General features: G+C 40.7%; 1 protein-coding gene across 1 annotated transcript in view; it reads left to right on the forward strand.

Annotated features, from left to right (window-relative positions):
* FAM13C (family with sequence similarity 13 member C) overlaps positions 1–22,700 on the forward strand; it is a 115,545-nt gene that overhangs the window by 46,271 nt on the left and 46,574 nt on the right. The window contains exon 7 of the mRNA XM_030950931.1: positions 21,930–21,968. Coding sequence (XP_030806791.1) covers positions 21,930–21,968 — 39 coding nt within the window. The remainder of the gene's footprint in view (positions 1–21,929; positions 21,969–22,700) is intronic.

Consider the following 22,700-nt stretch of genomic DNA (forward strand, 5'->3'; position numbering starts at 1 on the left):
GTTTTTTTTATGTGCTAACTTCAGTGTAAATCTCATTTTTTCTTGAGATTAGGTGGATGTAAGTTGGCTGAATCATAATTCACGAGCTGAAAAATTAGCAATCTATAAAAAGTTTCTTTAATATTTGGGATGCAATGAAGCCCCAAATGATCTATAATAAACATAAGGAAAAATGTATACCGGCATGTATATATACATGTTGTCCTGGCTTGTCCTCAAACAATGCATGATTTCAGGTTTTGGTAAAACTAAAATACCATCAAGACCTGTGCTTTTTACTGAGAAACGCAAGGGCTGGAACTGAACAACAAATAATTCCTGTTGGGGTGGTTTCTTTTGTCATTTTGTGCTCCTTTTCTGTTGATTTCTGAACACTCCTGTGTCTTGCCAGGTGCATTTCTCACATAGAGGAGCAGCCTGTGCAGGGGATTAATGGAAAAATCAAGAGTGGTAGTGATGGCATGGGAGAGTCTTTTCCCTGGAAACAGAAGGGCACAACTTCTGTAGGAATTGTATTTGTAGTGGTACTTTTGCACAATGAACACATAAAAAGCAAACTAGTAGCAACAAATGCTTCCCTAGTTATTGTAAACATTTTGTGCATACAATCGCACTCCTGTATTTAAATAGAAATGAAATTTATTAAGAGCCAGAATGTGAATATATAACGGCCAAATTCAGAAAATGTCAGTGTTTAGAAATTGCAAGGAAGAAGAAATTTCTCAAAGAGTTTAGGAACGTTCATTTTGCTTGGCAGAGGGAGTTGTTTTAAAGAGGTTTTATTGTTTTGTCTCATGGTAGAATTGGTGAGGCTGTAATTGTATGACAGTCACCATTCTGACTTCCACTTGAAGGATAAAAAATTTACTTTCTTCATGGTACTGCTAATAGAGAATGAGGCACTTTTTGAAGTGCTTCACATTTTAAATGCAGCAGTGGTTTTTCTTCTCCACAAAAGAAAGTGATTTATTTCTAGTGTCATATTTCATGTTCTCTGGTACAAATATAATAACTAACAAGCTGAGGGGTGCATGCAACACTATCACAAGGTATCAGTGAAATATAAGTAAAGTCTGATTTTATTAGGTCAGCCAGAGATTAATGACTCCAGGACAACTGCAAAGGTCTCAAGATGTCAATACTTATTCTTTTTTTAAACAATGAGAAGAGGAAAAAACCCAACACCAAACCATTGAAGACAGTACTGCTGCAGTTCAAATGCATTTCTTTGTCTATTTCTAAGGAGAGACATTGTGGTAATACTTGAAAAATCTGCATAATTCTGATGTAGATTTAAACAACTGAGATACGTTAGCAGTTCCATTATTTTGCTTTGCTTTTAAGTTTGGCATAAACCCTAACATCTGAGTTAGGTGACAACAGGATGCCTTGCTATGTGTCCCTATTGTTTAGAAAATCTCAGATTATTTTGCCACTCCTCATGAACATTGATGTGCCAGAGAGATGACCCTACTATTGGTGACCCCCACTTCCCTGAGGATGTTTGCTCCCAAGATGAGTTAGGATCTGGTGAGCACAGTGACACACTATGCAAGGTGATTTCTTTCAATGTTTTCCAAAGTACTACTGTAACATGTTACCTACATGGGTATTTAGAATCCAAAATCTTAGAGACAGATCAACAGATCTGAAAATTTATCTCACTTATGAGCTACTGAATTTTATATCGTGCGCTGTGAAGCTCTTTGATCCTAAAGGTACTCGTCCCCTGAATAATTTTCTATCCTGAATTCATTTATATGCTCCAGTGGTGCAAAAATCAATGAGAAATACATTTTATTCCACTTCAGTGATGTAGCACAGGTCCTACTGGTGATCATGGTAGCTTTTAATGAAAAATTAGGTAATAAGTAAGTGTAATAGAACTCTGACATTATCGGTGGGGTTAAAAATAAGAACATCAGAAGGCAGGGAGAATACCTGTGGGAAACATAACAGTATCTCTGTGAATGTCTGTACATCTAAATAAAAGAATCTTAGAGGGATTTTATAGAGGTTTTTTTGTTTGTTTTGGTTTGGATTTTTTTCCTTTTTTTTTAACCTGGTACCAAAGATACTGTGATGAATTTCCAGAATAGTAAAATAATTTTGGTCATTTTCTTGCGGTCTTAGGAATTTGCATTCTGTTTTCATTTGACATAATGCTTTTAGGTATTTTATTTCATGATATTGAAAGAATTGCTTCATATTATCTCTGTTAGAATGCCATCTATGTTCCTTTTCAAAAGCAATTTTCTACTTTTTATATATTTCCTCAGATAAGTAGCATCTTAAGTAATGCTGAAAAAAATTGCTCCTAGTGGATTTTTGCCTTTACTGCATTTATAGTAATAGTGGTTGTCCTGATATTATACTGGTCACAGATTTTGGAAACAAATCTATGCCAAAAAACCTATTTTTCTTTCAAAGAGCTTTTATGAAGCTTTGAAATTCTTGGGAATGAATTGACCTAAGTCTTGAAGGATGGCAGCATTTCCCTTAGAATAGTATGGGCTGCTGTCTTCTTCCCCCAACATTTGGGGCTAATCAGCTCTTACAAACAGGAATAAGACTCTCCTAACAAAAAGGAAATGTACACTGTAGCTCTATTCTGACAGTTCATAATGTTTCAGACAAGTGCTCACTTGAAAGCCAAAAGAATAAAATGCAAGTACAGTCTTGTTCTCTCTGAGTTGCTCCCTGTTTACTTCTCCAGATATGTTAGGGTATTTTTCTGTTTTATCAGCTGTCATTTATTTGAGGTGTATGATAAAAAAGGAAAAAAAATGACGCTGGAAATGCTTTCTCCTGTGGTTTTCCCATTACATTTCAAGCCATATTTTAGGTATAATTGAATGAATAGTTTCAGGATAAGAAATTACTTTAAAACTTTCTCATTTTCCCCCAAAGTGCACAAGGGTTTTGCTATCACTTTCTGTCTGCTTGCTCCACAAAGACACTGCCTGTGTCTCTGGATTTTTTGCTTGCACAGAACTGTGTGTTCCTGTCACAGGCCTGCTGTGGGTGCCAAAAGGGAAATTGAAAACCTGTTTCTGACCTGGAGATACTGGGCAGTGAGGAGGTGATAAAAGTGAATGCCTGGCTTTCTAACTCCTTAGCTTCTACTAAGGGAACTTTAAAATAGAAAGCATTATTTTAGTTTGTGTGGTGACAGGATTTTGAGAAGAGGTGCAAGTGCCCCGAAGCAGAACAGGAAAAAAAAAAAAAGATTTAATACATTGAATATATAAATCTCTCCTTCCTGCAGGTTTTTGCACAGATGGTCTTGGGGCAGTGCCAGGAACCTGCAGGTGCAGGAGGCCTTCCCTTAGTCCTCATTCCCTTCAAGCAGCTCTCAAACTCATAACTTTTTGAACCCTGAAAGTACATTGCTTTTTCCTTCTCACCAGATGAGGTATAAAGGTTTTGCCAGCCAGCTAGAAAGCCTGTAGCTTGAAATGCTTTGGAACACTTTGTCTTACTGGGTAAGACACAGGCAGCTGAAGGAGGAGATGCACAAGTTATAGCAAGTCTCAGAAGTGTTTCTGGTTGCCAGGGCTTTGCCCTGCAGGAGGTGAAGCAGCTCTGTGGCGCTGCTGTAGGAGCTGCAGCTCCTGAGCATCATCCTGAGAGATACAAGGGCCAGAAAGGCACTGCAAAGACAGTGATTAATGCTGCTGTGTTTGTAAACTGATTCCTCACTGATCTGAAGGAAGCCCCAGGAGGTCATCTAATCCATAATTCTGCCTGAAGGAAAGGTGAACTCCACTTAAACCATTCCTCACAGACATTTGTCCAACCTGATCTCCCCACCAGGGATGCAGAGTGAGCAACATCCCTGAAGGATTTACTCCAGCACTCAGCTAATTTCTCTCTCTTTGATCTTCAGCTTCACATTGCCTTTTGTCATGTCATTGTTCCTCAGCTTTTGTGATGTCCATATTTGTAAGGCTTGAACTGAGAGTAAAATAGGGTGGTTTGGACCTCTTAGATGAATTTAAAATGTGAATATGAGGGCCAAAAGAAAAGACTTATTTCTTTTGCTTAATATTAACCAAGTGGGCTCTGCTAGTGCGTGGAATGGGTTAAATAGAGCTACAGTGCTTCCAACTACCTAAAGAGATATGAAAAGTTCTGCTTCTGAAGCACATCATGATGAATAATTTAGGGACTCTGGGACTGCATACTGTACATAAAGGTATTACAGGGCATAATATATCATTAGAATGTATGGAGGCTCACTGTAATTTGAAGTAGAGAATATATACAGTATCCTAGCAGGAAATAATGTGGGCTTCATAAAATTTTCTGTCTGAGAATTAATGTCTTTGTCAAAATGAGAAATCAAAACTCTAATGTGAAATTTATGTTTCAATAAAATTAATGGAGCCCATCACTAGGATCTGAGAAAGCAGCTCCTGATGCTCTGATGGTGTAGTGGTCATAAATAAGCAGGATCAATTTCCCACAGAGCATGTAGACAGGCAGAACAAGTCTGCATTGCAGCACCTGGCAGCCTGGAGGGTGCTGGGGCTGAGGAGCCTGGCAGCACTCTGCTCTGCTTCTGTGAGATGTGATGCACACATTGCATGTGGGATGCAGCTCCTAAAGCACAGAGCTGCATCAGCTGCCCTGCCACAGCCCTCTGCAGGTGTGCTGGGCACAGCTTGCCTTCACTTGGAGTGTTTCCAGGCCACGTGCTTATGGCTTCATTATTTTAAACAAATATTGCCTTGAAAATATTTATATCTGTTAATAAGCCAATCAGTTTTGTGTTCCTCAGTGCTTGTTACTTACAGGAGTGTTGTGCTAAGGTTTTTAGAAGGGGCTGGGAAGATGAGTCAAGGTTTTCCATGAGGGAAGATCAAGACACTTGTGATTCATTTGTCCCATGTGAAATATTGAGTGAAAATGCATGTGGTACACCAGGTAGGAAGAACATCTCCTTTGTTTAACTCCTGGGAATAAACCATTCACCAACACTTCTGACTTATGTCAGCCAAAACTAAACTTCCATCCCATCTGGTTCTCACTTTATGACCTTTCTATTCATTGATGTATGCTGGATTTGACCTTAAAGCAGCTTTATGCATACTTATTATTCAATGTTACTGAGTTCCATTACAATTCTAATGAATACTGTAAAATTACCTGTAAAATGATGTTGTTCCTGAAAGTTATTGCAAGCAATCACAATATTAAACTTAGTGCCACTGAGTTCTGGTGCCAGTTTTAAATCCCTGGTGCTTTTAATGGTGAATATTTGAAAAACTGGATGCATCTGTATTCATAGCTGTTTTTGTGACATCCTCTTTTCCGCCTATGCAATGAACAGACTAGAAAAAATACACTTCCACTGGTAACCTGGACTTATTACTACTTTCTATGTCACTGCCCTAAAGAAAGAACTTCTCTCAAATGAAAATCATAATCTATGATTTCTGTGCAAAACACTTTATAAATACCTGTTTAATAAGAGAGGGCATTGGCTGCTTTGTGTTATCTCTGTTGAATGGCACTGGGTTTTTCATTTTGTCCGACAAAGTTCTGTGGAAAAAGGTTGGCACACCTTTCCCTCATCCTCCAGAGGAGTATTTACCTGTTTCAGGGGTGTGGTAAGACTAGGACAGGAGCTCAGGGCATGACTCTCCCCACCATGAGTGATGAACACATTTATTGAACACACTTGTATGTCAGGAAGCAGAGCAGCAGCAAAGCTCCTGAACAATTCTCTCAGTTCTGGGGCATCTCCAGCCAGAGGATGACCTGGCTGTGTTTCTGTTCAGCAATGTGTGTCTTTGAGGTGGACTGTGCCTGGTAAAAAGAATAAGAGACTGACTGGAAAGTGCAGCTTTGCACATTGCGTTTGGTGAAAAGATCAGTCCCTAACTTCCCAGGTAATTTTTATTTTCTAAGATATTGGAGCATTTCTGTAGTGTTTAGGTTTGGGGAATGGGATTCATTAAGACAATTGGGTGTCACTAAACCAAGAGATACATGCAGAGGCCTAATCCTCCCTTGTGTTGAATTATGGTACAAGCTGGAGCAGTTTAACAGGAGAGGTCAGGAGTGATTAGATCTCTGTAGCCCAGAGTTTGGGGCAGACTCTCTGCAATGAAGTGCTGAAGTTCATATTCACACTCCAGGACAGACAGATTGAGCTGTGGCTCCTGGTATGATTTGTGCATGAATTATGGGAATGGTAGGATGCTGAGGAGCTGAAAATAGAGGGAGACGGTAAACATCTCTTTTCTTACTTTTTCCTTGTAAATCCCTGCATGGACTATTTAGAATTTTTTCTCTTAAAAAAAATAAATCTGCAAATGGAAATGTTTTATTTTGGATAAAAATAGGTACTGTGTTGGTACTTCTCACTTCTTTTTTCATCAGTTTGTCACTGGTGACTAAGTGATGGAGTTCTGAAAAGTGTGGCTTTGGTTTAGCTCTAGAAACCCATGCGAGGTTTTCTCTTCAGCAGGTAACATCAAGACATAATTTATTTCTGTCCCTTGGTTTCATCTGCCCATCTGTCCTATCTGTTTAGCCTCTATCATTGCAGATATGAATTTTTTTCCAAACATTGAACATGCCAGAATTTCTGCTTCTGTTTTAGGCTGAAAGCCTACAACATCTGCAAATTAGAGCTGGCAATAGGAGAGAATGAATTGGAATGAAAATCTCTCTGTGGCTGATGTAAATCACAGAATACATCTTATGCCCACTCGAGGTAGCCACACATGAAAAAGTCTTCATACAGTTCTGTTAATAAATTACTTCTTTTTTGAAGTCAAACTGGTTTTGATCACATCCAGAAAGGAAAAATGGGTACAAAAAAAAGTTTTGAATTTTATGATAATTCGGATATTAATTTGAAGAGGTTGTTATAAACTGTACTCCATAGAATATTCTCAACCCTAGAGTACCAGCAAACTACCAGAAGATCAAAACTGGTACACACAAAGAAAGTCACTTTTCCATATGACCGGCATTAGTTTTATCATGATTTGATGCATATAAGAATGGAATTAATAATTACACAACCAACGGATCATTTGTAGATACAGAAATGCAGTTTGATGAATATGCAAACAAAGGAGAAATGCAGACTGTGTTTTTCTGTTTGCATATGTTGCTGTCTGTGTATCTATTTCCTGGGCTTTGAGTCCTCACTCTCTGGGGTGCTGAGGTTAAAGAGCAGTCCCTGGGCTTGGCTCCATAGCTGGAATTTCCAGATGGCTTTTTTGTGTTTGAGCATCAATTCAATGAAAAAGATGGTGTAACATCCCTGATTTTTTTGAATGGAATGCAAAACAAATCAGGCATATTTACCAGTCCAAACTTCTGCCTTGGAATAATTAGGTTTGCAAATTTTCAGAGCTCTGACAGACTATTTTTAGCTACAGCTGGAAAAGATGTCAAGCATGGCAGTGTCTTTACATGGCACAGTAAGAATGGGTCACTCACAAGAAGTTTTATCTAAACAGTTTGGTTTGCAGGACTTTATTACAGGTTTTGGAGGGAAAAAATGGATTTCTGTGTCTCTATAAATACTGGAAAGATAAATTACTTCGGCTCTTATCAGTACTTTTTTGTTCTTGTCTAATATTTCTGTTATCATAATTAATTCATGCTGTGCTTATGGGAAACTTATCAAGATTCAATCTTTTCACTTTTCTGTCTTTTCTATTTCAAGTTCAGCACCAGACTGATTCCCCTCTCCTCTGTTTTCTTTCAGTGCCTCTTCCCAGCTCACTTGACCAATTCAGTTTCTGTCAGCCTTCTTGCCAACCATGACCTGAGGTACTTGTGCTCTTTGTGATATTTTAATGGGTTTATTTTCTGCTCACACTCAACAATTCATTAACTTCTAATTCTTTTGTCAGATGCAAGAGCAGTGCTGCTTCTCCTTTTTCTATCTTGCCCTTAGCCTGGCTCTGATTCCACAAGTCAAAAGGCTTGTTAACATGCATGGTGTGTAGAACAAGGAGGGTTTTAGCAGGTTACTGACCTGGTGTCAGCAAACCAGAGAGCATCAGCAAGTCCCTGCCAGGCAATCCTTTCTTCTGTCCCGTTCAGTTTTCTTAGACTGATTTTTAAAAAAGCAACACCACTTTTTTCATCCCTTCATTTATGATTCCACTCGTTTCCAGTTTTGATCTTACTTTGAATAGCAATTGTAAAAGAATATTCAAGCTCATATTCAATGTCTAGGGATTTAGCAAAGTCATGCTAGAAACAGTTCAGAATAGCTCCATATGAAGTTGGATTCAAATGGTGCTGATATGTTTTTAATCTATGTTTTTGTGTGTAATAGAAGGAAGGCACTTTATTATGCAGGTGCTGGTATCTGAAATGGATTTACATGGATGGTTTGGTAGATTAAGAACAGGTTTTCAGATACTCATAGTTGTGTTGTTGTTTTTAATCTTATAACTGGGTGAATTCTGAGGTCTTGTTGACCTAAGCAGCAACAAAAATTATATTCTGAAGACTGCACACTGTGGAACCCTGTATAGAAACACAGATGTCTGGATGGTGGCTTGACTTATGGGAATTATGTGATTTTTCAGATTCCTAGGGTATTTCATGGCATAGATGGCTGTTCTGTACCAAGAAATGGGTTGTGCTGTCTTCATCAATGCTACAGTGGCAATTTAAAATGATGGCAATGAGCCTAGGTTGGAAGCAGACATGCTGCTCATCTCCTTTTGACTTGTGGAAGAATGAGGCAGTCTGCTTAAAGATGAGAAGTTTTGAGGCTATTTCCTTAAAATCTTTAATTGCAGAGGGGACACCTTAAGTAACAACTTCTAAGATTTGTGCTCCTGAGAGCCTGAGGAGACCAGCAGGTGGGAGATGAGGCAGGTGAAGAAAACATGACAGTGTAGGAGGTAGCAAGGCAAGTGTGGGGTGTCTGTGCAGCCCAGCAGAACTTTCTGCTGCAGAAGGCTGATCCAGCTCTGCCTCTCCTGGGAGCTCCATGGGGAAGAGTCCCCCATCTAAAACACAAATGGCTTTCCAGGGAAATGCCTGGGTGAGGGCTGGGACTGAGTGCTGCTGGGTATTCTGTGCACATCTCATGCCTGAGCTTTGGGAGCAGGGGGGCTGCACTGCTGGTGGTGAATTCCTCTGTGACTCTCTGTATGACAGAGATCAAGAGTTAGCAGCAAGGGTAGCTGCTGGGACCTTTCCTTTGCAGGTTTTGAAGACTGTTGCAATGTAGCCAGGTAAATAAAAGCCTGTCTGGGTAGCTGGCTGAGGTTTTCAAGAATTCCTCATTATCTCTCTGAAATTGTTAGTAATTCTTTTGTATGTGGGTACATAATGTTCTGTGTGTAATTTCACTGCTGTGGGAGCCAGTGTGTCCTGGTGTTATTCTGGTTGTGCACTTTGTGAAAGCAGATTGCTGCTGATAATAAATATTTCATTTTGTTAAGACTACTTTGAAAAATATCAGAAAAGGTCACTATTTTTGAGATTATATCTGAAACATTTGCTTCCAGTTTTGTCAAACTTTTCCTATTTAAGTGGAAAGTTATATTTTGCACAGATCAGAGGACGTTATGAAAAATGTTGATGATGATGACTTATTTCAAGTGGCAGCAGTATTGTGACTCACTCTTTCATGGGCATCATTCCCTACATTCATAATGGATTTTGAAAATTTGAGCTGGCTTCTGCCAACAAATGGAATATTAATGAATGCAGGGTTGCATCATACAGTTTATGCATAGTGTAATTTTTCCAAGGAAATGAAATGACCACCTCTTAAAAATGAACTGGGGGAAATGCTTTATAGTCTTACATTGCTGTGAATCAAAAGGTATTTGAATATTTGTGCATTGGCATATTTGTTATATACAGAGGCTCTGCAGCTTTGATGCATCAGATGAAACTCCTAAAGGTGGATTAAATGGTTTATTACAATGACTGCTGCATTGCTTGTAATCACTTAATCATACTTTTGAGTGTGGAGCAGTTCCAGATCTGTTTAAAAGTATACACTGCACAAGCAAGGGGGTGAGGATGCTGAGGACAGTGGAAAACCAGTTCATCAGCATGCATAAGTAAACATTTTCTGAAAAAAATGACACTTTCTTCCAGACAGCAGAAAGAGATGCTTGACTGGTCCTCAGCTCTTGTCAATCAATCTATGCATCAATCTAATTGTACTTTCAGTATGGATTAAATTTAATCTGTCCTTAGTTACTGCCCAATCTTTGAAATGACAACGTTTCTGTTTGTTGTTACCTAAGGCTGTAAGTAGGGATTTGGGTCAAGGCATTCAGCAACAACTTGGGAAAAACAACTGGAATTTCTGTAGTCAAGGGGAGGGTAATAAATAATAGCAAAGCCCATTAATCCTCTTTTCCATTAGTGGCAATGTCAGATAAAGCTGCTTAGTGACTTTTGAGGAATGTTACATGGATGATTTATTGCATGTGTAGTTTTAGATGTTAAGTGTAATTTTGAAATGTGGGACCTCTGCAGACTCACCAAGAGATAGAGTAGAATACCAGATGAATTACAGCACCATATAAGAGGCAATTTCTGCATGTCTCTTCAGCTGATTTCCCAGCCTTTTCAGTTAGTTCTGGCTCCTTTGCGTGGATATCTGCCTCATTTGCTGCAGAGGCTGACAGGACGCTTTGTGGTAACTGGTGAATTGAGAAAACCTCTGTCTTTGATTATGCACTTGGAGAATGGGTTTCATTTGGTTACTTTTCTCCTGCCTGTTTGCTGTTTGACGTATGACTATTTTTAAAAATGAGCTATTAATAAATTAATTTGTCTACTCTGGATTACAGATTGAAAGAGTAGTTAGGGTTTTATAAACATTTTTGATAGTGAGGATTCATTGTAGTGGTGTATAAAGAGGAATATTTACCCTGTATTGAAGAGTGGGCTAATAATAAATGAACTCTAAACTTCCATCTCTATAACAACATCCCTATTGATTTAAAAATGCAAACTGCTTTGTGCTGGGAGGTGACTGTTCCTCAAGTGCTCCTTAAAAGCATTGCTGTTCCTGACTCCAGCTGCATTTTCTTCTGGGAGAGGACTCAGCTACTTTTTTATTCTGCTGTGAATTCACTGCACAGAGCAGGAATGTGAGGAGTGCAGCGCACCTGCAGGCTGGATACAGGCACTTGGCAGAGCATGACTCAACCCTCCATCCTCCCAGCCTGGCATTCAGCTGGATTTGCCTTGTGTTTGACTAAGAAATAATCTGCTAGGTTCTAGACAAATACATCTGCCTAACACTTATTAACTTGATGTTTTATTTAAGGCTTTAAGATACATTTATGCCTCGTTGCGGTTTGCTTAGATCTGCACTGTGATTGTGCTTTGGCAATCACTTTAAAACTGTGCAGTGGAAGGTAATTGAGGAAGAACACACAGGAATTATTTCAAAAGTGGTTCTTTTTAAAAAGAGCTGTTAAACAGGTTAGTCAGAACTGTGAGTCACCCCAATTGAGTCATGCTCACTTTTTGGTGGCTATAGATGATCAGGTTTTCCTGTTTCTCCATGCAGCTATGAGTAATGCTGTGGTAAGAACTGTACTGCTTTGGAGAATGGCTTTCCCCTGCTCTGCCTGAGCACATTTACCCATTGGGCAGTTTATAAAGTCATTTTTCAGCCCATTCTCTCAAAACACTCCAGTGGCTGGCTGCATGATACAAGTGATGTGAAATCTGCCAAGTGTTGTGTTGGGAGGAGAGAAAAGAGAGCAGGGGCCCTCACTACCAACCCATGACAGGCAGCACCTCAGTGGGGCTGGTAGGAAATACCAGAGTTATCCTGGCTGGCATTTGCCCTGTGCACCCAAGGGGCTGAGGCAGGAACCTGGGTAGTTAATGAGAGCTGACAAGATCTGTGAGGAACAGGAAAAACGAGGGGGTGGGAGAGAAGAACAAATATGCCCTGAGATGGTAACTGGGTTGGTGCCTTAATAACTGTTGGAGCTGAGTTTGGGTGTGTTGGAGGATTTTTTTTCTATATTTGTAGAGAGCATGCATCAACACAGCTGTAGTGTTAGGCATAATCCCAGAGCCTTTACAACCATCATCCCAGACACTGAATTAGCAGTGTGTGTACTGGCCACGGGCTTTCAGCTTGGTGGCTACCTAAAATTAGTCTGAAACTGTGTAGGTGCTTAAATGTGGGTTTGAGAGCCTGGATTTGGGTTAGAAAGTGTAGGCTGCAGTTCTTCAAGCTTCAGCAAAGAGAGGGAAGATGCTGTAGCTCTGAATATTCCTGAATATGCCTACATTTAGACTACAGTATTCATTGCTCTTTTTTAATAATTACTGTCAGCAGTTTTTGTTAATATAAAGGCAAGTTTTCCTTTCCTCATAATCTTAAAAAAAAAAGAAAATATCAGAGTCAGGTTTTAAAGGATTAGTTATTGTTTTTCACTGGCTCTGCTTCTGAAAAATTTTATAAAGACTCTAATTCTCTCTAAAAATGGATAGCTCACCTAGAAATAGAACATTTTTCTGTGATTGGTATCTTTCTGGTTGATGCTGCAGAGGTGCTAGACGGAAAATATCATTAAAATAAGAATGAAAATGTCTTTCCTATATTTACAGCTCTCTGAGTAGTGTAAAACCAAAACCAATTTTCTCTAGTTTATCAAAGGGTCAGGGGACTTCCAATTTGAGATAGAAAATGTGATCATGTCATTAAGAACACTTGATGTGCTTTGGAACAAAGGATTTAAATGCTTCAAAAGGGAGAAGTTATGTACACTGCCCTTCTGCAATAGATAGCAAAGTGGTAAAGCTGTTTCTGCTTTCTGCATCAATTTCTTTCCCACATGGTTCTGCTCCCCTTCAGTAGATCCATACAGGAAATATCCAAGCCACAAATTGTTTGCATTAGGACCAAATGTATGTGAAGGAGGTCATTTGTTCAGTGTCAGTAGCTGTTGTAACGTGGCACAAGGTCTTCCCAGAGAAAATTTCCACTTTCAGATTCTTTTTGAACCTTAAAGTCTGTCATAAACATGGGATGAGAACATATTCAAACAAATAATGTACTGAAAAGGAGAAAACTGAAGGGCTGAGTGCTGCCCTCTGTGTGCTGCAGCACTTCAGAGAGCTGATTGTGGATACCCCTGTGAGACGCTCTGAGCCAGGAGAAGAAAGCTCCTCTGCAAAGTCTTGTTCAGTGAGCCTTGTCCTGGTCCTTGGAAGAGCATCTCCTCTTAGGAGTTGCAAACAAGTACTAAACTTATACCCATGAAGATAACTGGCTGTTGTTAGAACCTCTCTGTGGTGCCATGGATGGTAAATCACCTGGCTGTACCAGGGCTCAGATCCTGGTGTCTGGGGCAAGAGACTCCCTTCCCTAAGGAGAGGAGATGTCCTGGTGACCCTGGCACAGGACATGTCTGCACACAGGCTTGGGCTCAGTGCTACCTCAGGACACCCCTGAGCCAGGCAGCCAAGCCAGCCCACAAGATAAACACACACATTAAGCAGGAGGAGTGCAGCAGGAGAATAAAAAGGCAAGAGCACAGATGGTGTGTGGTTATGTGGATATTTCCTCAGCTTTGTGAAGAAATTTGGCCCTTCTTCCAGTGACTGCCACAGGTTCCTCTCCTCCCCAAAGTACCACTGTGCAAAAGAAAATCCTTCTAAGTCTTCTCTTCTAATGAGAAAATAAATTTGAATATGTGCCTCAGACATTTGTGCTTTATAACATGTGCCATTTTCTTATATTTTCTGTAGGGTTCTGATTTAATGCCACAAAGCTGAACATTATGTAACAGAATTATATTATTTAGTTTCTATAGAGTGTTGTGACCAGTCCTGGCTGTTTTACTGTGTTGCAAGACACTGTGCTGAGAATGGACATTTGGGTGAAATACAGTTTCCTCTGTCTTCCCCTCAATATAAAAGAAAAAAATACTGGGAAAAACCCCAAAAAACAAATCCAACAAAACCAAAGCAACACAAAATGTATTGAAAGATAAAAATATTTTCAGACTTTGGAAGAACAAACTTGTGTCTGTGCTGAGGAGCTGTGGATTGTGCTGGTAAATTAAAATAGTGCATGGTAGGACACAAGCACAGATCATGAGCCTGCATAGAAATAGAAGCCAAACAGAGAAGGACTATTTGCTAGCAGAAGAAATTAAAACAGCAAGGTGGAAGCTGAGCAGGAATTGACCACTGACTGTGGCTGCTAATATTTGGCGGCTTATTCACAGCATTTCAGTGAAATACAAGTGCAGGGGAATATGGTATAACTGATGAGATGTTTCTGATGTCAATGGATCATGATATTAGAAAAACTAATGGCCTGAATCAGTGAGTTTCAAATGTCACTGGCTACACATTTAGTGAATAGTAATTGAGAAAACAACTTGGAAAAAAATTGTAGGATTTGTTACCATGGACTTCTCACGGCAGAAATGAGAATGAGCAACTGGAGCTTTATAAACCCCCACAAAAATGGATGAGTTAATGCCCAGAAGACCTCCCTTAGCTGCCCATCATAACTGTGTTTTACATTGGGACTGCTTGCTTACATTTGCTGGATTTATTCTAGATTTTGCTTGTGCCCTCCTATTATATTCCCCAATGTGGGTTTTCTTTCTTTTGTCCACCACATTCTTTTCTTTTCTGACATGTAGACAGCTTTTCCTTTCTATGAGATTAAGATGGCTGGGAAGAAATATTATGTCTGAATTGACAGCCAGGAATAAGTTGGCTACATGGAATTCTTTGTAGGACTTTTTTCCATGGGCTCAGACTGGGCTCCAGATGGGCCTGTGAGAAGCTGGATCTGTCTTACGTTTATATTTATTGATGTAAGTTCAGAAAGGAGCATATAAATAAACACATTACATCAATTTTGACTAAATGACATCAGCTTCTTCTCTGACCATACTAGCTCCTGAAATTAATAAGCACTTGGCAGAAGAGTAACAAGATTTATATGTATAGAAACTGAGTGCAGTGAATGGGGTTAAAAAGCTCTCTGTGGGATCCTGTGTCTTGCACACTTGTATCTGATGCGTGCAAATGGAGACTCCTTGCTTTTCCCTGCTTTTAATGTAGGAAGGAATATCATCTTTAGGTTTGCAGGCATTTCAAGTGTTCAGAGTAATGCAGAGTAAATCTAAATCCACTGCTAAGCATACATATGTTACTGTCTGTATTTTCTTTTGTTTCCAAAAGAAAAGCAGTTCTGGTTATTTATTATGACACAAGAGACTTAAGTTACAGCTTATACTTTTGTAACTGCATTTATTGCTATTCTCTTTCTCAACTTCAGTCACACAAACCGTAGTGATTATTCAGAGTTCTCTGAATGTGATCTAAATGCATAAAGCAGTTGTTAGGTGGCATAAGCTTCGCATAGTGGTGTAAATTTAAATTTCATGTCCTGAGTTAGTTTATACATTAATAGTTCATAATCTGTCTGTATCAGATTTTCTTGCAGTGCAACAAAAATAGAAAATAGGAAGTAAACTCTTGATAAAGAAAATATTCAGGGCCTTGGAGAGTCTGTCTTCATACCCAGAATTCAGGCACATGTGGTCACAGGGATCAGTCCTACTGGGCTATGAATACTGTGGGCACCATCCTTGGGTGGTATAATTAAAAAAGCTTTGCAGAGCCCCCTGGTACAGCTGCCCAGCCCTCTGAGAGCAGCTTGTGGGTGTTTTCTGCTGGTGGTCAGAGGGTAGAAATACCCAATCACAGAAAAAGGCATGAGAGGATTCATGGCAAATCTGTTTATGATGTTACCTGGCCTGTCCTCAGATATCAGTAGACTAATCAGTGAGTGTCACGGGGTGCACAGTGATGCTTGGGGGGAAGGCCAGGTGTCCTCTGAAAACACATAATTGCTGATAATGGAACTCTTGGACAATGTTAATTAAAGAGGTGCTTCTGTATGTCACTGAGAATGAGCTCTGAAATTAGACAGCAATTGCTTTAGGTAGGTTTTGATGCATGTCCTCTAGATTGGTATTGATTTTGTTTTATATCATTCTGGCTTCTCTGCTGCTGGGAAGATAAGCTACAGGTGATGAAAGGTAGTATGAACTGGTCTGCTAGTTACCTGCAAGAGAGGGAGCAAGACCTGCAAAGTACCTCATAGGTGAGTGCACTGCTGCAGTCAGATGTGAAAAAAGCCAGATACTGGAGCCTTTCAGGTATATATATGATTCTGTGAATAGATGTTTAGAAATTAAAGATATGTGTGTATTTTTCCTCTTCTTGTACTATTGAGAGGAAAAACTGGTTATGAATTAGTGCTGTGTTGAGCCTAGCCTGACTATGGTGTAAACCTGGTGGAAACAGTTTTGTCATCTGTGATGGTATTAAATTGTCTGCAGAGGATTCCTGCAGCTCAGTAGGAGCTCAGTCAGTAGCACCACTGGGGCTGGTACAGCTGGGCTCATCATGCAGCCCTGTGAGTGCTGGATGATGGCTCTGGGGCATCTCTACAGAGATTTTCAGCAGAGCTGATGGGACTCCATGAAACAACGTGTTCTTTAATAATAAAATTAGAGGCATGGTTCTGTATTTCCAGCTTAGCACTCTTCCTCAGAGCAGAGGCCTGTATGAAACCAGCTGATGCTGTTTGAGCAGGGCACCAGGGGTGGTGTAGCCTTCCAGCAGAGCTTGGTGAGTGCTCCCTGCTCCAGCAATTCCCTGTGCTGGTGGCAGCTCCCCCACTGCCACCACTGGTGCTTGCTCAGGTATTGCACCTGGGCTGCAGAAATGTGATCAAGCTATGGGACTATTGTAGTGGTCCACAATCTGCACAAAATTGTGTAGCTCCATGATATTTTTCCCTTTAAAAGAGCAGGGATCTGTGCCTTTTGAGCTACATGGTAGATGTGCTCCCTTCAGTGCAAACTTGGATGTACTATGGAGTGTGTATGGGGTTCATGGGCCTACTGCTTCAAAGGCTTGAGCCAGGAATTATGTGCAGTTTGATTGCACACTGAATATCTTCAGAAAATATATATATTCATACCCTGAAGGTCTGTGCAGGTGCACCAAGTTTTACCCAACCCAGCGGGAAGGCACCTTATGGAATTTCCCTGGACTGGATTATGATAACTGTGTCTGCACCGATGCTCAGCTGGAGTCTCTTCCTGCATGAGTCTGTCAGTTCATTTTGAGACACAGCAAGATCAGCTGAGTGCTGTTTCCCCCAGGTTCCCTTCTCAGATGATGTCCTAATTAGGTCACAGAGAAAGTCAAAGATGTAGAAGCTGGACTGAGTGCTCACCAGCCAGCTCCTACATGTAACTGCTGTATTCTAGTTTAATTTCTCCTGAGATGTTTGCTGATGTCTTGGAGAATCTTGCCCATGAAAAGGCAGGCTGCTCATCAAGAAAGCAAGTTGGTGAACACACGAATATTTTGAGCTGCAGCATGTAGCACTCAGTATTTATCACTACAGGAGAGAGCATGTGACTCCCCTCTCACATGGCAGCTCCCTGGTTTATGCCTTATTGGAAAACAGCAGAAGTATCCTGCAGGATCACTTTTGAAGAAAGGGCAAGGCACTGGAGCCATCCCCAGTGCTAACATTTTGCTGCAGAATGATTCCTGCCTTTACCCCTCAAGAAAATCCTGTGTGTGGGAAGACAACAGACTTGCTAAAGTCAGAAATGAGTTACTGCCTCACTGCCTAAAGAAAAGTCAGAAGTGTGGCCTCAGAAGTAGCAGTGTGACCTGCCAGGGAAGCATATTTAGCTGTTCCTCAGAGCAGGGGAGCTGAAGGTGCTCTGTGCATGGCAGCAAACTCTGTGCATGCAAACAGGCGGGACCCAGTGCATCCCCTTGTGGGTACAGCTCCCAAGGGAGGTGAAGGATGGCTGGAGCACTTCAGGGTATTGTTTCTTGGCAGGAACACACATGCTCCAAGAAAAACAAATTTACTCAGTACTTTTATGAGTCTCTGAGCTCAGCCAGGTCTGGCAGAGACGACTTGACTTCATCCAGAGAGACAGTAGTGGGGAGATCATTCCAAGTTTCCCTTTATTTGGGTAGTGGAACATGAGTAACTCCTTCCCCGAGCTGGAGGGTGTTGCCCTGGGCTCCTCATCCTGCAGTGTGAGTGTCACACTGTGCCTCTCACATCCTTCCATGGGGCCCAGGGCAGTTCCCGTGTATGGCCTGACTGCACTGCAAAATATAATTGTCTTTGATGCAGCAATTCCAGCACAGGCACTTTGGACTCTGTGGGATAACAAATAATAATGAAGAGAATAGTCTGGCAATAAATGCTGATCACACCCTATAGGCTTGCACTGAGTTTTTCATTAGGTAGTAGATATTACATGCAAAATAGTAACTTCCCCAGAACCTTAGAGAGCTTAGAGTTCTTTGTAAATGTCATTTCCCCTTTAAAATACAGTTTATTTCCCAGTGCAAATTCTTCATTATTCTGTAGTTAGGGTTGAAAGGCCTCATCATTTGTCTGAGTCAGAAACACCCTGAAAAGAAAACAGTCATTTAGTGAGATGAGCAAATTCAGGAAATTGAGGCAAAGGTTCTGCTCTGCAGGTGAACCCAAAGATCCACAGAGCCTGCAGGGATGTGGGTGTGGGGGGTGTGTGACTTTTTAGACAGCTGCAGCTTGGAGAGTTTCACTATTCCTCCTTCTTTTTTTATGGCATTTTGATCATTGTTCCCTCCTGTTCTGCTGAAGCCAGAACTATTTCTGACCACTTTTGCCTCACTACCTCTCTCTCCTTTTGCAGACTTACACTGCCTTTGTAAGGCATTCATTGCCAGCTAATGCTGAGCTTTTGAACATATGATTTATTTTGAATATGTCTCTGTTATGTGCAAAACCAAGCTGGATGCTATGATTCCTGTTTCATTCTCCTTCCTGACCCAGCAGTAATTCTCCTGATGGTACAAACCAAATAAAGAATGGAATTTCTATGCCAATCTATTTGTCAGCCATAAATAGGCAATATATTAGTCAAACTTCCAGAAGTGAATAGCAACATATTTCTGAGTCTTGGTATCTCCAAAATGTATGTATGTTTGCTTTGGGGATCTCTGGCATTTTTGTCATCAGCTAAAGGCTGCCATGTGATGTTTATGTTGGTTAGAGCAGCACTTGGCAAAAGAGGGTAAGAAGAAAACTGAGTACAAAATGGGAAGCTTTTCTGCAGAGAAAGTGTCTTTTTCTTTTCTAGACAGAGGATTTGCAAAAATATGAATCACTGAAACTGTTCAGAAGAAAAAAGGAAAAACTGATTTAAAAGCCTTTATTTTCAGAATTTCAGAAATATGTATTCTGATGAATTCAAAAGTCCTTAGAAGTTTATCTGTTATTCAGTGGGGAAGTTCAAAGCTTACTTCACACATAGGTGTAGCTTTATTTTCCTTGAGACTTCAAGGCAATGAGAAGCCTGACACGTCATCTGAATGAGGTGATCCAATGCATCTGGCACTGAGAATTTCAGTGTGCCAAAGAGTGACGTCCTATAGCATTATGGACCTAATTTGCTTGTGTGTCACTATTGTAAATAAGGAGGTAACAACAGCTTTAGGTTTTCTCCATACCTGGAACTGAGAAGGAAGCAGAGATGCAGGTTCAAGCACCTTTGGCTCTCCCTTGTGAGGGCAGAGACTCTTTGCCTGCTTTGGTCTCACCCCCAGCACATGGATGGGAAGCAGGTGGAAGGAGCTGGGTCAGCCAAGAGGGCCCAAGCCAACATTGCTGTTGAAATGAGTGTTTACCCCTAAAGACAAATTACTTCCATCTGGTAAAAGAAGAAAAAGTTACTGTGAGTCTACTGTAGTTCCTGTCTTGTGCTCCCCAGGAGAAGAGTGGCTCCATTTATCTGACTGGGGCATTGCTCTGAAACAGGCTCCTGAGTTTGCCTGGCCTTTTCTAATGTATATTTGTTATTGCTATGCCTGTTTTATGTGAAATTTCATTTTGTTGAGCGGTTTCACCACCATACAGGAGGAGACTCTCGACTTACACTGATCAGTGTTATCTTAAAAACTAGCGCAAGTTTGGGAGCGAGCTGCAATGTAAAGTGCTTCCCTAAAGGAGATGTAGCAATTGCTCTTCAGCACCAAAGTCCAGACAAATGACAGGAAAGTGATGATGCTTTAAACTTGGCCTCAGTCCAAAGCACACCTGCCTTACAAACTGATCTTCAGTCCTGTTATCTTCCCAGGAATAACATCAAAGCACCACAGTGCATTTGCACAGGGAATGAATTCACAGAGAATTAGACCTTGACTTGGGCACCCACAGATGGAGAAGTCATGATTGTAAGAACTCCCTTTCTTGTGGGGTGTGTGTAGGTACCCAGTCCTTTAAATTCTACTCTAGCCAAGCTGTGATGCTTATCAGTGGGATTTTGTGAAAAATGTAGTGATTCCTCCATGACACACTTGAAGTGCTAGCTGTGAACCCAGCCTAACCATTCCAAATAAGAGCCAAGCATTCACTTAGGCGTTTTGGAATATTTTTCCTAAAAATAAAATCACTTATTTTTAATGGCACTCCCCTTATTGAGCATGTAAATTAAGCTTTTACTTTCCACATCATCTAGAAGAATACCTTTGTTCAGTTGCTGTCCTGCAAATAGAATAGCAATAAAGAACTCTGTGTATGGTCAGAGCAATAGAACTGGAAATAGGAGAAGAAAAAAATTGAAATTTGAGTTTTAAGGCAGGATTTAATTACTAACCAGTAAAATTAGCTTTCCTATTCATCCGTCTCTCACAAAATGTCCTCTCAGAAGGGCAGAGGTCCCTACAGGCTGGCTGCGATGTTCTGAACCCCAGGTAACTCATGCCATTATCCGCACTGGTATATTTGTACAAATATAAGAGCAGAGCAGGCAGTGTGTGAGAGGCAGGGAGGCTGGGACGGGGGAGATGTGATGCATTGTCAGTGCTGCTGGTAAAGGAAAGCCATTGTCAGGCTGTGATTCCTGGCTGCCACTGCTGCCTGGGAAATGTGTGTCAACACCACGCAGAGGCACAAGCTGCTGCTGCGGGGAGGAGGAGGAGGAGGAGGTGCCTCTCTCTCTTTATCCCTGCTCGGCTTGATGTTGGCGTCTCAGAGATGCCTTTGTCACAAACAGGAGCACTCACAAGGCGTTGTCTGCTTTGCTTTCTCTCCCCCAGCCCAAACAACAACAACAACAAAATCCCATCTCTGCTATGTAGCAGTAAGATTGTTTGCTGGTTGGATTTTTTCCCCCCTTTTTTGCTGCTGTAAGATTTCAGGGTGATCCGAGTGTTGTTCTCTGGATTTGAGGAGTGTTATTGGAGGGGGAATTCCACTGCTGCCTCAAACCCAGCAGTTTGCAATATCCTGAGCTGACCCTGCTGAATGTATTACATCAGGTCAGAAACATTTTGTTGCAGGAGCACAGCAGCCTATTCCTTTCACAGGGATGGTTTCATCTACTGATTGCTGTTCGCTTAATAACCTTTTCCTACTTGAACTGTCCATTCTGCCAGATTTTTTTTTTTCATAGAATCCTTTGTGGTTTGGCCATGGGCAAACCCATTTAAGCAAAAAAACCCTGCATTTGATGAGCCAATTACACAGAGCAAATATTAGAAGGACAGAATGCCAAATACTTGTTTGCAAACCTCAGCCTTTATTAACAGCACAGTTACAGCTATAAAAGATCATGATCTGAACCTCACAGTCTACCTGCACCCCTGCCTGAATCCTGGGTGCTGCTGGCTGGGCTTTGTGAGTGTTGTAGGACTAATCCCTGTGGTTTCTTGATTATGAGCATGTGCAGAGCAGCCCAAGGTAGAGCCGTGCATGCAGAGCGAGCACACAGACGTGCCTCGCAATGCCATGTTTGTGCATGTGTTCCTACAACTGAGGAGGATACAGGGAGCCTGCCTGCCTTGCTGATTTATCTGATGTTTTCTTGTTTCTGTTTCAGCATTCAGGATAAGTCCTTCAACACGACAGCTTTAGCAGAGTAAGTGAACACTTTAAAGATGTCCTTATTTTTAAACAGGAATGATGAGTTTAGTTACCGTACAGAATAATTGTAAGTGGTATGTGAGAAGTCCCAAGCTATCTGTCATATATTTGGATTGAGTTTTCTGTAATCTAAATATATTATTGCCTGTATGGGAAGGATTGCATAAAGCAGCTGCCTTTAAATGCTCTGTGACTATTTAGCAGTGAAATCCCTTTTTTGGGAGAATATATGCTGGGTGCACATCACACATGTTTAAGTGCATGATTTGCAGTGTCGGATGAACCTCCTGTCAAAATATCGCTCATTTCTGATACTGGTGATCCTGTCAAACACAAGCACGTCTGGTTTCTAAGGACACATGGTCTGTACTTACCACAAGCATTGTTAGGAAAAAAAAATCATTAGGAAATATTTTGAAAAATCCCTATACATTATTTAGACAGGCCAAGTACCAAAAATGTCATTTCTTTGTTATCAATTCCATAAACTCCTTAGATGGCCTTTTGTATATATCATAATCATAAGGATAGATATGTTGATTTTTCTTGTTGTTTTACAGACATAACAAGGGAGGACATTAGAAAGTTAGGAAGGCAAACCCTCTAGGAACTATTGCAAATGAAATGGTCTTTGTCTTATTTTAGTCTAAACTACTTCAATATTGGTGCTCTGTGCATTTTTACTTTGCATGCTTTTGATTGTTTCAAAAGCTTTTGGGGAAGATTC

This window comes from Camarhynchus parvulus, chromosome 6 (genome assembly GCF_901933205.1).
Source record: "Camarhynchus parvulus chromosome 6, STF_HiC, whole genome shotgun sequence".
NCBI classification, from domain to species: Eukaryota; Metazoa; Chordata; class Aves; order Passeriformes; family Thraupidae; genus Camarhynchus; species Camarhynchus parvulus.